Below are 16675 nucleotides of genomic sequence, written 5' to 3'. Positions count from 1 at the left end.
TGCAGGATTTCATATCTCTCTCTTTTGGGTTTGATCTTTCTTTCGCAAGCTCTGGCCTAAAGGGATATTCCAGCTCCTTTCAAACAAGGTTTTATCTGTGGCACAAAGAGCAAGGGAGCAGCAGACGCTTCGACGGAGGCATGCGCCGAACAACAACATTAATATGTTTCAGACTCCAAGGAGCCAGGATTTAAATATTTAGACGTCCGTCCTCCAGGTTGCAAAAGACAGGGGTTATGCAGACCTATGCACTCATTTGTGTCTATGGAACAGTCCTGCGCAACCTAGAAGTGGTCGGTTCGCGCAAAGAAACCGTTAAAGTGGTGTCAAACCGGGGTTATTTAGGCCGTGCACACGCAACCTTTCATAAGGGAAGGTCGTGGCTTTGGTATTGAGATAGATGTGGGGTTGATGGAGACTAAATGGAAGGAAGTGAAGAATTGGCGGAAGCAGGAAACTGGGGGAACCCTATTGTCGGCGCAAGCAAAAACCCAGACGGATTCAGGCGCAAACAGGATGCAAAAAAGAACAACGCGCGCATCAGACCAGAGTGTATACATTACGGCTTTGAGACTTGTGTTGGAGACTTTAACCTCAGGCTTCCTTCCCTCTTTTCTTTTCCATATTCCCTCCATTTGTCAGGGCCTTGTCCTCCTTGGATTTGAGGATATCTGGTCACTCTATCCAAGACTGTCAAAAATTAAAGGGGAGAGTGCCTCTGACCATCTGCAGAGTGCCTTTCTATGTCTCTGATGTTAATCCAGTCTTTGCAAACCTAGATTTGTGTTGTTTCAATGGTGCCTTTGGAAAGTCCTGTCTCTTTGCTGCCATCCAGTGGACAAACTATGTTCCTACATGGAATCATAAAATTGGAAGAGACCCCAAGGGCCACCCAGTTCAGCCCCCTTCTGCCATGCAGGAATACACAGAATCATAGAGACCCCAAGGGCCATCCAGTTCAGCCCCCTTCTGCCATGCAGGAATACATAGAGTCATAGGATCCTAGAGTTGGAAGAGACCCCAAGATCCATCCAGTTTAACCCCAGTCCACCATGCAGGAATACATAGAATGATAGAATTGGAAGAGACCCCAAGAGCCATCCAGTCCAACCCCAGTCCACCATGCAGGAATACATAGAATCAGAAGAGACCCCCCTTCTGCCATGCAGGAATACATAGACTAGGAAGAGACCCCAAGGGCCATCCAGACTAACCCCAATCCGCCATGCAGGAACTCATCAAAGCATCCCAATAGATGACCGTCCAGCCTCCGCTTAAAAACCTTCAGTATTACAGTATTATAAACCCGAAACATATAAGAACCTCATACTATATGCTAGCCTGGTTATGTACTTTCCAATGAACCCTGGTTTATGGGATAGGCTTAGCAAGATGTATTCAGAGAGTTACCTTTTCCTTGGAGGGCAACTTGCCCGAAATCACCCTCTCCGTTTCCAGGCCTTGGTAAGAGATTGGAACCCAGACCTTCCAAAGCCAAACCCAAAAAACATTGTACTACTATACCATAAAAGACGTGTGCCTTTTCCTTGCGCTTGTGTTTTATTCTTTCCAAGAAACTCTCCAAGAATCAATAGAGAGGTAAGGCCTTAAGGACCAGTCCTAGTCCCCAGACCACCATTTTGAGGACCATTCATTGCTTTGTTAGACCTTGAGTGTATTGGGATACCTCTAGAAACCTAAGTACCAGAACCTTGCAATATGTATGGTAACGTTGGTGTTGTTATGTACTAGGGAAAAGTTTGTGTAGTGACCTGGGTGCAAAGCTGGTAACATATGACCATTATCCCCTAAATAATATACCACTCCATAGTTGACCCCGAAACTACTCACAAGACTCAAGGAAGACACCAGAGACTGGGTTGGAGATGCATTACTTGCCAAGAAAACCCCATGACGTGGCCTTAGGAATGCCATAACTTGGGTGCCACTTGAAGGCGCATGCAAACCCTGAGTATACTGGTCCCACTATTACAGCACTGGTTTCAACTGGTTCAGTGCCCTCTGCTTCCCTGCTGTTTGTTGCCTCTCCATGTTGGGATGATGGCTTTTGACAGGACTGTCTTTGCTATTATATGCCTATTAGGACTGTATTTGCCATTATAAACCATTATAAACCAGGAAACCATTTGGATGCAGGGCAACCGGAAACCAGGCAAGAAAAGGGTGGCCAGACATCCTCCTTTTCTTCAATGTGTCCTACATTTCAGCCTTCTTTCCAGGAGGAATTCAAAAGGTCCTCCTAAGAGACATGCAGTTATATATTTCTGTGAGGGTTTTTAACTTTGGTTTTGGAACATTGATCAATCAATAGATCGACAGATGATAGATTCCTTCCTTCCTTCCTTCCTTCCTTCCTTCCTTCCTTCCTTCCTTTTTCTCTTTCCCTCCTCCCTGTTTCTCCCTCCCTCCCTCATCTTTCTTCCTTCCTTTCCTCCTCCTTTCCTTCCTTCCCTTCTTTCTCTCCTTCACTCCCTCCTTTCTCTCCTTCCCTCCTCCCTTCTTTCTCTCCTTCCTTCCTCCCTCACTCCCTTATCTTTCTTTTTTCCTTCCTTTCCTCCTCCTCTCCTTCCTTCCCTTCTTTCTCTCCTTCCTATCTCCCTCCCTTCCTTATCTTTCTTCCTTCCTTTCTTCCTTTCCTCCTCCTCTCCTTCCTTCCCTTCTTTCACTCCTTTCTTCCCTTCTTTATCTTCCTCTCTGCCTCCTCCTTTTTCTCCTTCCTTCTCCATCTTTCCCTTCCTTTCCTTCATTCCTTCTCTTTCCCTCCTCCCTTCTCTCTCTCCCTCCCTCCCTTTCTTCCTTCCGTAACAATTTAGAAACAGGGACCTTCGTCATGCCACACTCTCTCAGCCTCGGAGGGTGGCAATGGCAAACCCCCTTTGACGAAACTTGCCAAGACAACCCCATAATAAATCCTCCTTAGGGTCACCATCCAAGGCCCACAACCACAACAACCACAACAACCCTTGGCGGTGGGACAGCATTTCAGCCAGACACCCCTCTGTTTAAAGAAGCTGAGACACTTTATTCCCTGGATCCACTCCGTTAAGTCGCAATGGAACCAGTTCGAAAATGCCCCGCAGCACCAACCAAATAAATTAACTCGCCATCCGGATTTGGCACCCGGTTAATGCAATTAGGACCTTACGAAATAAAATTAAAACTCGCGTCGTTAAATATTTCAAAGAGGCCTTAGGATAGTATGGCCGAGGCACTAAGGATTCATCCAGCCTGGGAAAAGTCTAGCAAGGAAGTGTCTCCATGCAAAAGCCCACCATAAGTTCCTATCCGGCTACGCAACCCCACAAAAAGTGTGGGATCGGGGACCAAATACAAGGCAGGGGAAAGTGGGGTCTGGCTCTGTAGTTCCCATTCCAGCCTTGCATCCGGTTAGTGGCCAGGGGTTTCCCCTTAGCCCTACCTGGAGATTGCAGGACCCGAACCCGGCACCGTCTGCATGCAAAGCATGCATCTTGCACTGAACTATGGCCCTTCCCCTCTAAATAAATTTAAGAGTCTAGTCCTCATAGTTCCAAGGAAAAGCTTGGTTTAAACAGGGATGTTGCAAACTACTTTGTACTATCCATCCAAGGTTGCAAATGGATCTTTCCCAGTTTAGGGAGATCTGAACCCAGGACCTTCTGTGTGCAAAGCAAGGGGTCTAGCATAGAGCAGTGGCCCTTCTATCCATATGAAACCAGGCCATAAAAACTGCCTAAAGCAAGCTGGGGAGGTGGAAACAGAGCAGGATAATAGGTTTCTTTATCTCACTTTCCCAAACGCTAAAATGGTGGGAGCTATTCCTTATCAGTATAAGAAGGAGCATATTATTATTATCCCCTTCCTTCCATTTCCCCATACGAAAATGCATCCTTTATTTTGGAGCAGAGGCGTCCTAAAATGGCTTCTCATTGTGCAAACAGGATTATTTATGCCCCGGAGGACAGGAGGAGCTGCTCTTTGCTTCTGAAAAAGGCCCACACATAAAGGCTTATGGGATTCAAAGGAACAAAATCCTGCTCCAATCTCCGCGTAGTAAAACCACACAAGCCCTGGGAAAGTTACTTTATAGGGTATGTATGTATTTTCCCCTCTTTTTCTTTGGGATGGAGAGTCGCAAAAACCGTGCCAAGTCTCCATGCAGCAATCTCTGCAGAGACTGAGGCCAAAAAGTGACTTCGTTTATGGACCACGACTCCCAGAATCCCCCAGAATCCCTTTCTTCTCTGGCAAAGAAGTGACTTGTTTTATAGCAGTCCATGAAATAAGTTGTTTTGCTTGCAAACGCTCTTGCGTTGTGTTTTGTTTCTGTGCGGCTCAAGGGTCAGTCCAGCATTACGGCCCTCGACGTCGGCGGCCAACGTCCATCCGTCCATCTTGCGTTTTCCCCAGAAGAGAAAAGGATGGTCTTTTCAAGGAGGTTTCTTTGCCAACGTCGCGAGGGAGCAAACCCGGCGGCGCCCGTCCGACTCAGATGGTGATATGGAAGGAATCCTTCAGCCATTGATCCCGGGAGTTTTGAGGCTGCATCAAGCGGAGGCGCTGCCCCAAAGGGTTCTCCTTGTGGCCGTCGGGGCTCAGGTGGTCCACCTCGAAGTCCTCCTCTTCGTCCGAGAAGCCGTTTTCGGCTGCCAGGCTTCCCTCGGAGTGGAGAGAGGAGGACATGTCTTGGAAGAGGCCCTTGTACTCCTGGATGGACTCGTACAAGGACCACAACTGGCACAGGAGCGACATGTCCAGCTGCCGGAGACCCACCTGTCGCGCCAAAAGGAGAAAGGGATTCAGTTGCAATGTGATGTGGTTACGCATGATGTGAAGGCACACAACAGCAACAACCTTTAAATCAGTGATTCCCAAACTGTGGGTCGGAACCCCTTTGGAGGTTGAACAACCCTTTCACTGCCTTAGATCAGTGATGGCAAACCTAAGGCACATGGGCCAGAGGTGGCACTCAGAGCCCTCTCTGTGGGCACATGTGCCATCGCCCCAGCACAGAGTTTGTTACTAGAAAGCCAGAGGGACATGGCATTTTGCAATAAATAAGTGGGTTTTGGGTTGCAGTTTGGGCACTCGGTCTCTAAAACATCACTGCCTTATACCATTGGATATGTTGCCCTCCTTTTGGGATGCTGCCCATCCTAAGACCATTGGAACACATATTTGCATGTAGCAATGAAAATAATGTTATGGTTGGGGGTCACCGCAACATGAGGAACTGTACTAAAGGGTTGCGGCGTTAGGAAGGATAAGGACCACTGCTTTAAATACTGTATCTACTCGTGTACATTTGGCCCTCCTATCCATGGATTCTTCATCCACAGATTCACGCATCCAGAGCTTGAAGGAATTCAATATACACTCACCGTTCCACATTTGCTGGACTTAGGGGCACAGGCCCCCCATGAATGCGGAAAGGCCTCTCTAGGAATCTCTAGGTGCTCCAGCGGAAGTCTGTGGTCAATGTATTTATTTACTTAACATCTTTACTTATTTAACATCTGCCAGAACCTGACCACAGAAGTTGACCATAGCTGGAGGTCCTAAAAATGCCTGGAGAAGTATACTCTCTAGGAATCTCTAGGTCCTTTAGCGCAACCTTTGAAGGACGTTGACCATAGAGTCACACTGGAGGACCTAGAAACTCCTAGAGAGACCATATTAATCAAAGCCTCAAATGTGGATGGCCGAGTATAATAACAACTGCTGCTACTACTACTACTACTATTTTAGGGTATAGCCCCATACCAGAATTTCATTAATTTACGTATTTATTTGGATTTCTATCAAACTGGATTGAATTAAAGCGCTTTAACTGCCTCCACTCATCCCTGCAGGATCCGGGGAATCTGTAGTTGGAGGCCCCAAAGTTCTCCAACAGATTGGGCTCCCCAAACTACAAATCCCAGGATCCCATAGGGATCAGTCGTGGCTGTTAAAGCGGTGTCGAACCGCTTTGATGCTGCGGTGTGGCTGCATCCTTGAAGTTGCAAGGATGCATTCTAGAGGGGAAGATCACCAAGGACAGCGCCGAAGGAGCAGATCACATTCTCCCTACACCTGGACATATGGACCCACAGCGATGGGATTTTGGAAGGGGAAAGGTAGCTATCCTCACCATCTCCTTCCGGAGCAGAGCCAAGGCCGAGTCCAGGTTGGCCGGCTTGGTCCGGAGCAGCACCTTCTCGGAGGAAGAGGCCGAGGAGGAAGAGGCGGCTTGCTGGGACTTGCTGAGGTCGTCTTGGATGCGGGTCTTCTTGGTGTAGACCTTCTCGATCTCGCGCCAGGATCCCCCGCTGGAGTTGAGGATGCCACTGAGCCCCTTGGGCAAAGGGGGCAAGCCCTCAATGGCACAGACGTTGCCCGCCAGGCTGTCCTGGGAGGACTGGAGGCAAGTCATGGCCTCTGGGATCTCAAGGAGAGGCAGACAAGAAAGAAGAAGAGAGAGAGGAAAGGAGAGGAGAAGAAAGGAAAGAGGAGGAAAGAAAAGGAAGAAACAAAATGAAAGGAAAGAACAGAACAGAAGGGGAGAGGAAAGGAAAGGATAGAAACAGAGAGGAGAGGAAAGCAGAGAGAAGGAAAGGAGAGGAAAGCAAACAAAAGGAAAGGAAAGGAAGAAAGAGAACAGAAGAGGAGAGGAGAGGAATGGAAAGAGGTGACCCGGAGAGGAGAGGAAAGCAGAGAGAAGGAAAGAAGAGGAAAGAAAACAAATGGAAAGGAGAGAAGAGAAGAGAAAATAAAATGACACAAAATGAAAGGAAAGGAGGAAAGGGAAACGAAGGGAAGCAGAGAGAAGAGGAAAGCAGAAAGAGAGAAAGGAGGGGAAAGGAAACAAAGGGAAAGGAAAAGAAACAAAATGAAAGGAGAGGAAAGGAAAGAAGGGAAGAGAAGAGGAGAAAGGAAAGAACCGAGGAGAGGAGGGGGAAGGGGACACAGCACCCGGGGATACCGAAGGAATGGGGGGTGGCTGTCCCTCTTTCTCCCCTTCAGCCTCACCTTTGAAGGATGGAGCGGAGGATGGGTGCCAAGGAGGACCAGAGCCAGAAGGGTGGCAGTGCCAGCCTGGCCCCGGCCATAGAGGGCGGCCAGGGCAGAGGGGCGGAAGGAGACCCTCTTTGGAGAGGGGGGGGGGGGAGGTTGGAAAGAGATGCCAGGCCAGGGCCTTGCTGGGACAGCCCTCTGGCCCTCTGCCTATGCTCAGAGGTCCTCCTGGGGGTCCTCCTCCTCCTCCTTAGCTGGGCCCAGCTGGCTCCTCCTTGGCCGGAGGAGGGACCCAGTCCCAGATCGCCTTTGTCTGCCCAGCCACACCCGCAGGGAGGTGGCTTAAAGGGGCGACGCTGGCACTGCCAGCCCCCAAAAGGATGGGCAGCAGCATCCCAAAAGGAGGGCAAGGGAGAGGAAGGCTAACTTTGAGATGGGCCAAAGAGGGAGGCAAAGGCTGGCAGCAAAAAGAAAAAAAATCCCCCAACAAACAGGGTTTGAAGCTTGCAACTAATGTTGCAATGCAAGCATCTGCACTGTAGCATTGATGCTCTTTGATGCCACTTGTGACAAATCCTTCAGGATTGGCCCAAGAAAGTGGTGGCTTATGTGCCTCCAAGGCATTTTTGACACTATGGTGGGCTTTTTCTTTCTTGGCAAGGTTGGTTCAAAAGGTCTGCCACATGGGCATCCTCTGGGGCCAAACTGGACCCCTTTTAGTGTCGGATTCCAAGTTTGGTCCTCCAAATGGTTTGGACTTCAGCTCCCAGAATCTGGAGTTGGCTGGGGCTTCTGGGACTTGAAGTGAAATAGACCCGGAGGGCCAAAGTTTGGAGACCTCCAACGCACCCCAAGAAGATGGTTGCTCATGTGCTGCGTTCAAGTCATTGCTGACTTATGGCAACCCTATTGTGGGGTTTTCTTGGCAAGATTTGTCCTGGGAGCATCTGTCACGCTCATCCTCTGGGGCTGAGAGAGTGTGACTTGTCCAGGGTCACCCACTGGGTTGTCATGGCTCCATTCGAACCCCGATCCCCAACGGCCCTTGTGGTCTCTTCCTAAGATTCTGTGTCTGATGGGACCTGCAGTCCAAATTTCCCCCTCAATTTGGATTACAGTTCCCTGGCAGCCTCAGCCAAGGAGACGACTGGGAAGGGATTGTGGGAGCTGCAGTCCAAAAGCCACCAAAGATCCCCAAAGCCATGCAAAATGCCACATTATTGTGCCGCACTAGGAAGCGCAAGGGCACCGTTTATGGTGTGTGTTGTCGCTTGCACGAATTAAACCTTTCCTTCCCTGCCTCAGCCCTTTAGGGCACACTTTGCCCGTCTGTCGCCAAGTTCAATGTGTAAAAACCAATGGATGGCCATTGGTATGTTCTCGCATGGCCAAATGGGGCTGGACTGGGTGGTCTTTGGGGGTCTTTTCCAACTCTAGGATCCTACGTTTTACACAGCCCAGGCCTGCTGTTTCTAAATAGGCTCAGACGCCATTCATTCTGCATTGATGAGTGTGCAAAAACAAACCCTGGCACACTTTTCTGACCTGCCTGCAGCGCCCCAAAGCTGCCAACTAGACTTTTCCATTGCCTCCTTGTTACTCTCAAAGGTGACCTGATATAAGATTCCTGAACCAAAGGCGGAGGGGGGAAAGGACACGAAAAGGTTACCTGTTTCTCCTAAAGCCTCTCTATTCTGTTTGCGCAAGATGCGCCTGGTGTGCAACCAATGCATACAGTGATGCCAGACACGGGCCGGAGGTGGTACCATTGGCATCAAGGTCCAGCGTCTCCAATAACTAGCCGTGCCACTGCGTTTTCCACTTTCCTAATCCAGGGACGTGAAAGCTGGACAGTGAGAAGGAAGCCAACAAGGAGAAAATCAGTTCATTCAAAACGTGGCGCCGGAGGAGAATCCTGCGTATCTTGTATTTTTATTGATACCATAGACCTTTAAATAGACAAATAAACACATTTGGAGCAAACCAAACTCAAACTTAAGAGGCCAAACGGTTTTTGGGAGCTTTGTCTATTTAGAGAGGAAGAGGTTAGATTTTCTTGCCAGTCAATTTTTAAAGCATGGCTTTAAAAAGATAATGTTATTATTATTAGACAGGCATTCAAAGATATAGCCGTGTTTGTAGACTCAATACGTAGAGAGATCTAGCAGCAGCGTTGAGACTAACTGAAAGAAAGGTGGCATGGGCTTTCGTAGGCTTGAGTCCACTTCCTCAGATGCATTTGGCGGAGTGGACAGCCAACAGACAGCCATGTTTAAACGTCCAAAGGTATGCCATGAGGAAGATGGAGCAAGCTTGCTTTTTGCTGGTCGTGACTAGGGCACAAACCAATGGGTCCAAATGTAAAGATCCCACCTAAAGCTTTGTGACAGTAAGAGCTCTTTGAAGGTGGAACGGACTGCTTTGGGGGATGAATGGAGTCTCCTTCTTTGGAGGTCTTTAAACAGACTGGAGTGCTTTATGCATCTTAACAGTAAAAGGTAGAACTAAATTCCCTTCCAAACACTTTCAAGGTGATGCTTCTATTGATTTAGCAGAAGAATAAGCAACCGGGGCAACAGGCCCACAAGCCCCACGATCCCAAAGTACGGTCCAGGGCTGATATTACCATGCAAGTACCATCGGCGCAATAGTAGGAGCTGGAAATCCTACGAGGGAAATTTTCCGGACTCTGAAATCCTTAGCTCAACCGACAGTAAGGACAAAATGAACTTCAACAGGGAGAAATGTCAGGTACTGCACTTAGGGCAGAAAAATGAAATGCAGAGATATAGGATGATGGGGGACACCTGGCTTAAGGAGACAACATGTGAAAGGGATCTAGGAGTCCAAGTAGACCACAAGTTGAACATGAGTCAACAGTGCGATGCGGCAGCTAACAAGGCCAATGCGATTCTAGGCCGCATCAACAGAAGTATAGTGTCTAGATCAAGGGAAGTCATAGTGCCCCTCTATTCTGCCACCTGGAATATTGTGTCCAGTTCTGGGTGCCACAATTCAAAAAGGATGTTGAGAAAGTGGAGCCATGTGTCCAAAGGAGGGAGACTAAAATGGTGAATGGTCTGGAAACCATGAAGCCCTGAGGAAAGACTCAGAGAGCTGGGGATGTTTAGCTTGGAGAAGAGAAGGTTAAGAGGTGATATGACAGCCCCGTTTAAATACTTGAAGGGGGGGTCATATTGAGGAGGGAGCAAGCTTGTTTTCTGCTGCTCCAGAGACTAGGACCCAGAACAATGGATGCAAGCTCCTGGAAGAGATTCCACCTCAACATTAGGAGGAGCTTCCTGAGAGTAAGGGCTGTTCGATAGTGGAACACATTCCTTCCTCGGAGTGTAGTGGAGTCTCCTTCCTTGGAGGTCTTTAAGCAGAGGCTGGATGGCCATCTGTCAATGGGGATGCTTTGATTGTGATTTCCTGCATGGCAGAATGGGGTTGGACTGGATGGCCCTTGTGGTCTCTTCCAACTCTACGATTCTGTCCCTTCAACTATGCACACGCTCAGCCACAATGCGCCATGTTTTACCATCCCAAGCGGATGCTGTGCTTGGCTAGCTCAAGCCCTCTCTTTTTAAAACGTTTCAGACATACAGGTCAAGTCTCCCTTGCCTGAAACGCTTGGGGCCAGACATGTATTCTGAATATCTGTATTCACATATACATGAATAACGAGAGACCTTGGAAATGGGACCCAAGTCCAAACACAAAACTCATTTGCTTCATATACACCTTACACACACACAGTGGGAGGGTAATTTTGTACTATTGTTTTAATAACTGTGTACTTGGGACAAAGCTTGTGTACACCGAACTGTCGAAAAGCAGAAGCTTCAATGTCTCAGCCACCCACTAAAAACATTTAGCATTTTGGAATAGCTTGGATGTTGGAATTCCAGAGAAGGTAGACTCAAATCTGGAAGAAATACTCAATGGAGTAGTTTAAATACTGAATGGAGCCCCACCAATACTGTTTCTGCTATTATGTATATTAGATCGTTTTTCTTTTAAGCTGAGGATGGGATTCACAAAACCTGGCTGCTGCAGGGCACAGGGGATGGCATTTTCACTGCCTCAAGCCTCACATCACCCGCCAAAAGCGCAAGACATTCAGAAGGAAGACGAGGCACATATTTGTGGCTTATTGTGGTCTACTACCACCTTTCCTCAACACAGGAACCCAGGATCTTAGACTACAGCTCCCAGGATGTCACAATCCCAGGTTCAAAACCCCAGGCAAGCATTAAGATCATGGTGGGTCACAAGTTTGGCGCTCTGGCTGTGGACAAGTGCAGGTCTAACCTATGTACCCTCTTCCCCCTTCAAAATGAGCATCACTAAACCAGCACAAAGCTGCAGTAACATCCCCCAAACCTCAAGATGATCAGAATGAAAGAACGAGGACACGTTTTAATTGGAAGAAAGAACACAGTCTTGTTTGAAAGGCTTGGACACTAGCCTCTATGGGGCACCCATCCTTGGTGCCCCTCCATGCCCTGGCGCCGCATCCCAGAGATCAGGGCCGGCCGGCCGCTCACTGCTGCAATTCCTTGAGGCTCTTGAGGGATTCTGTGCAGGAACGGATGAGCGAACAGAGCTGGATGCTCATCTCGATGGAAGCGCTGTGCTGGAGCTCGTGGCTGGCCCAGTCGATCTTCTGCAGGATGGCCCCCTCTGCCAGAGTCAGGGCACTGACAGGCGGTGGGCTGGGGGCCGCCACGACCGGCACGGGGAGCGCTGGCACAGGGCCGGAGACCCGGAGTCCCGAGGCCGCTCCTTCGCAGTGTTCTGGGCGGGGGACGTGTCGAGGCGTCGGCAGAGCGGAGAGGTACTCGGGAGACGCCGAGTTGTCCTCGGAGTTGGCGGCTAGCTGGCGCTCGCGCACCTGGGACAGAGCGGCCTGAGCGTTCAGGGCTGGAAAGAGAAGCACCTGAGCATGATTCAAAGTGCTGGTTATGACAGCCCTATCCAGTTTAGGTCCAGACTTCCTGATGATGGCTTCAATTCAACACCCCTTTAGTGTAGTGTAAATATCTACACATGGACCTGTGCTACATAGAAGCACATACCAAGACCCCGACTCATTTGAAAGCCCCAACTCTGCCTCACACTGAGCTTCATGGTGGACAGGAATGATTGGAGAAGGTCTGGCTATGGCACTGAACTGACTATCATATAGTCTATCCCATCGATTATCTCTTGCCCCATCCTTCCTTCCGCTTTTAGTTGACCTAACTGATCTTAGTACGAATCTTTTAATGTATTTGTGATTTAATTGTTATTTTAAGGGGTGGAGGGTAGAATTTGGGATTGTTGTATATTGTTATTTCACTATGTATTGGACTTTTTTGCCGTAAGCCGCCTCAGTCCTAGTCGGAGCAGGCAGGATATAAATAAAAGCTGTTGTTGTTATGATTGTGATTATTATTATCATAGCTGGATGCACAATGATGAGCCCAGAGATCTGAGGGGCCCTTCTGCAATTCTGCAATCTTGGGCATCTGATAAGGTGGAGGCCATTGCCAAATGCGTCCCTAACCCTGCTTGCGCACCTTGAAGGAAGGAATAGCAATGCAAGCGTGCAAATAAAGCACTCACATCCACTGGAATGAAGCCCTGTCCCCAACTTTGAAAGGATGGAGCAAGCTTGTTTTCTGCTGCTCCAGAGAATAGGACCCAATGGAGCAATGGATGCAAATGGCAGGAAAAGAGATTCCAGCTCAACATTAGGAAGAGCTTCCTGAGAGTAAGAGCTGCTCAATAGTGGAATGAGCGATGGAGCCTCCTTCTTTGGAGGTCCCTAAACAGAGGCTGGATGGCCATCTTTTGGGGCGTGCTTTGAGTGTGAGTTCCTGCATGGCAGAATAGGGTTGGAGTGCATTGCCCTTGGGGTCTCTTCTAGCTCTATGAGCCTGTCTGTCTGACGTCTCTTCTGATCCAGAACACTTACCCTTCCAGTCCCACCGGAAGGTTCAATGTGGAGCTGGATCTGAGAAGGGAACGGCCGCAGGCTCTGCCGCTGTCTGGCCTTACCTGGGTTGTCCTTGTCCACGTCGGAGTTCAGTTCTTGGCAAGCAACGCAGTAGAGCTTCTTCCGCTTGTCCTGCAGCAAAATGGTCTGGAAGGAGAGAGAGAAGGAGAGCGTCAAGGTTGGGAAAGAAAGGAAAGCAACACTTACAAAGGAGCAAGACCTGCCCCGTTCCAGCCTCCTGAGCAAGAGGGCCTCCATTTGGAGCATGACCAGAAGCATGCCTTTATATGGATAGGAGTGTCCCTAGCTTTGATCTGGCTGTGTCCTCCATTGTTCTCGAGTGTCCTCCTTTCTGACCACAACCACCATGCATTTATATTCATGTGAGCCATTCTCCTTCTTCTGAGGGCAGGATTTGGGTCCTGTCTCTGAGAGCCTTCCCGGCCCTCTGCTCATGCCCAGAGGCCCTCTCCTCCTCCTCCTGCTCTCACCCCGCACTCCTCGCAGCAGTCGCCCAGCATGCGGTAGCCCTTCAGCAGGTAGTCGCTCATCAGCTTGCTGATCTTGTCCTGCCGCTCCCGCCGGGCCTGGATCACCTTCAGCTCCGCCTCCGACGGAGGGACCCACTCCGCCTCCTCGCTCCCTGAAAGAGAGACAGAGAAAAAGGTCCCAGAATTACAGAGGAGGAGCCACACAGACACCCCGCTCTCCCTCCATCCTTCCCTGGGTTCCCTCGCCAGGAAAAAAAGGCTTCTCTAGGCCCGACTAGGCCGCGTTGCCATGGTTACCCCTTCCCCTCTGCCTCTCGCTTACCCGCCGCGTTCAGCGCCATGTTTTCCCCCCCAGGTCCGGCACGCCAACACCGTCCCCCTGTTACTTCCGGTTCTAGACACGCCCCTTTTGGTGTCGTCATAAGCTCCACCTACGGGCGCGATAAGGCTTTTTTATATGGATGCGGTGCAACGCTCTTAGTCTTCCCTCTGGAAAGCGTACCCCCGACATAAAAGGTTCCTCTTGGAATATTTGTTCCTACCTCAAGAGTTCCCTAGTATTTATTAAACGGTTAAATGGATTGTTATATTATCGTAGGTTTGTTTTTTATTTGTAGCTTGCTATAGTTTATTATTTAATGTCAATATGTATTAATATGTTTTATTAAATTATTTTAGTAGATAGCACTATATATATATATGTGTGTGTGTTTCATATATATATATATATATGCATGTAGAATGTACTATTTATATGTATATATTAATTTATATATATGTGTTTTATATATATATATATAATGTATTATTTAATTTAATTGATATATATATATATATATGTTTTATATATATAGAATGGACTATATATATATAATATATATCTATATAAACAGACATGTATAAACACACACATATATATCAATTATATATATATATATATATAAATATAATTGATATATATGTGTGTGTGTTTATACATGTCTGTTTATATATGTATGTATGTATATATATATATATATAAATGTAGTATTTATATAAGTATATTTAGATAGATAGATAATTTAATTTTCCATATATTTATATAAATATATTAATTTAATTATATATATATATATATATATAGAGAGAGAGAGAGAGAGAGAGGTTTGTTTTGTTTTGTTGCATTTCGTTTTTAACCGATCTCTGTACAGCGGAGATCTCTGGAGCCAGATTTCTGGTTAGGATAGAATAGCAGTTTTTCATCCGCTGTAAAATATCATTTCCATTCAGAGTTAAGAAAGAGGCTGTGGATGATCATTGTTGAGGTTGGAGAAAGCAACATAATAATCATAACCATAGACATTAAAATTGTTGTCATGTTGATCTTTATTGGTGAAAGACAGTAGTTCTGTTAGGATATGACACAATTCCTGTGTTGAGATACAAGCAGAAGAGACACAATACAGGAGAAATGAAGCAATTACAGATATAGAGACTGTATATTTCATTTTCCAGAGCCTGGAAACCCCATTCTCTTATTAGTGCCATGCTTGCTGGAGGCTTCTGGGAATGGCTGTAGTCCAAAAAAAGTAACTTTTCCAGCTCCATACCCCTCCATACTTAAGAAAGCGAGATGTGACTAGTAAAAGGTACTTTTTACACTCCCTGAGCATCCGCAGCCAATGGAAAGCGCCGCTTTGTCTTAAGCCCCGCCTACCCGCTCTCCTAATTGGACGGGAACAAGAAAGGGCGGGGCGAAGTACGTCATCTATGAAGGTCCCGCCCACGGCGATTGGCGCGAGAGCCGAGGAAAATGGCGGCAACGTCCGCCAATCAGGATAAGTGAACTGAGGGCGGGAGCGCTGAGAAGCGACAGCCCGCTCTGCCAATCCCTGCACGGGAAAGGACAGGGGGGGGGGCTTACTGTTGAGGAAGTGACTCCATTTTCTTCTCTCGTTGAAAGGTTGCCTTGGCAACGGCTAGTGAGGAATAGGCCTCAGCTAGGGCCTCGTTTCTGAAGCCTAAGGGAGGCACAATTAATTCAGTTTCACACTGCTTTAACCACAGAGACTCAAACCCTGGGAGTTGTAGTTTACTGTGAACCCCCAGAGCTCTTTAAGAGAAGGCCATGTGTCTCACCAAACTACAAATCCCAGAATTCCATCAAATTGAAGTCAGCGGTTAGAGCAGCGCCAAACTGCAACAACCCTGCAGTGTGGAGTGTTTTATTTGAAGACCATATCTAGTTGTTTACTGTGTCACAAGCACAACACTGTAAGGCTGCTATGGAATCCTGGGATTTGTAGTCCTTTGAGGCCGCAGCCGTGCACCTCCAAAGCCATTTGTGACCCTAACACTGTCTCCCTTTCTTGGTTTGCCCTCTGAAGCTGAGAGAGCGTGACTCGTCCAATGGGTTTACATGGGAGCTGAACCCTGATCTCCGGAGTCGCAGTCCAACACTTTGCGCCTTTCTGACAGGAGGTTAAACGTCCCCCAAAACTACAAACCCCAGGATTGCATAGCACTGACAGTTAATACTGTTAGCAAACTGTGCTAACTCTGCAGTGTAGACCAGATTTTGTTATTGGCATGTTCACCCTGATACGCAAACTCCACCACAGCCGCCGTCTCCACATGCCTCACAAGTTGGTTGAAACTAACATTGTGCTGGAGGGACCTAGATGTTCCTAAAGAGAATGTATTAATAAAGTCCGCAAATAACCAATAATGGTTGCCCTATGGGTTTTTAAGCTATTGCCGGCCCCCAGAACGTATTCCCTAGCCCACCCTGATCCAGATTCGGATCCTCGCTCGGCCGTAAAACGACGCAAGGATCGGTGGACTCTCTCCTCTTAACTTTTGTGAAGAGACAATCCCCTCGTATGACGCACTGAGCTCCTTGGAGATACAAAGGGAATAGATACTAATGGCTCTTTTTTTAGGGGGACGGACGGATACAGGAACAGCCAAGGAGAGAAGTCTTGATACTGAGGTTTAAGTACCAAAAGACTACTTAAATGAGCCTCATGGGTGGCGCGCATCAACCAAAGGGTCCTTGTGTACGAATGTCCCACCATTTCGCCAGCATGTCACCATCCCTGTACACTTGTCCCTCCACAACGGATGGGGTTGAGGGCACAGGACCCCTGTGAATGTGGAAAAACTGCAAGTAACAAAAACACCTCTCTAGGAATCTCTAGGTCTTCCAGTGCAACTCTGTGGTCAT

General features: G+C 47.9%; 2 protein-coding genes across 2 annotated transcripts; both read right to left on the bottom strand.

Moving 5' to 3' along the window:
* Nucleotides 1-3020: 3020 nt before the first annotated feature.
* Nucleotides 3021-10501, bottom strand: FAM89B (family with sequence similarity 89 member B). Its single transcript, XM_089483405.1, has 2 exons — nucleotides 6134-10501; nucleotides 3021-4773 (listed from the first exon to the last, which is right to left on the bottom strand). The coding sequence occupies exons 1-2, from the start codon at nucleotides 6413-6415 to the stop codon at nucleotides 4489-4491; spliced, it is 567 nt and encodes a 188-aa protein (XP_089339531.1). The 5' UTR covers nucleotides 6416-10501; the 3' UTR covers nucleotides 3021-4488.
* Nucleotides 10502-10763: 262 nt separating this feature from the next.
* On the bottom strand, nucleotides 10764-14044 carry ZNRD2 (zinc ribbon domain containing 2). Its single transcript, XM_089483403.1, has 4 exons — nucleotides 13793-14044; nucleotides 13471-13622; nucleotides 13042-13126; nucleotides 10764-11922 (listed from the first exon to the last, which is right to left on the bottom strand). The coding sequence occupies exons 1-4, from the start codon at nucleotides 13890-13892 to the stop codon at nucleotides 11543-11545; spliced, it is 717 nt and encodes a 238-aa protein (XP_089339529.1). The 5' UTR covers nucleotides 13893-14044; the 3' UTR covers nucleotides 10764-11542.
* Nucleotides 14045-16675: the final 2631 nt, after the last annotated feature.

The sequence above is a fragment of the Sceloporus occidentalis genome, unplaced genomic scaffold (assembly GCF_023333645.1).
Source record: "Sceloporus occidentalis isolate IW3139 unplaced genomic scaffold, rSceOcc1.0.p SCAF_20, whole genome shotgun sequence".
Taxonomy (NCBI): Eukaryota; Metazoa; Chordata; class Lepidosauria; order Squamata; family Phrynosomatidae; genus Sceloporus; species Sceloporus occidentalis.
The sequence above is the reverse complement of the archived record's forward strand: the minus strand, read 5'-3'. Positions and strand labels throughout refer to the sequence as shown.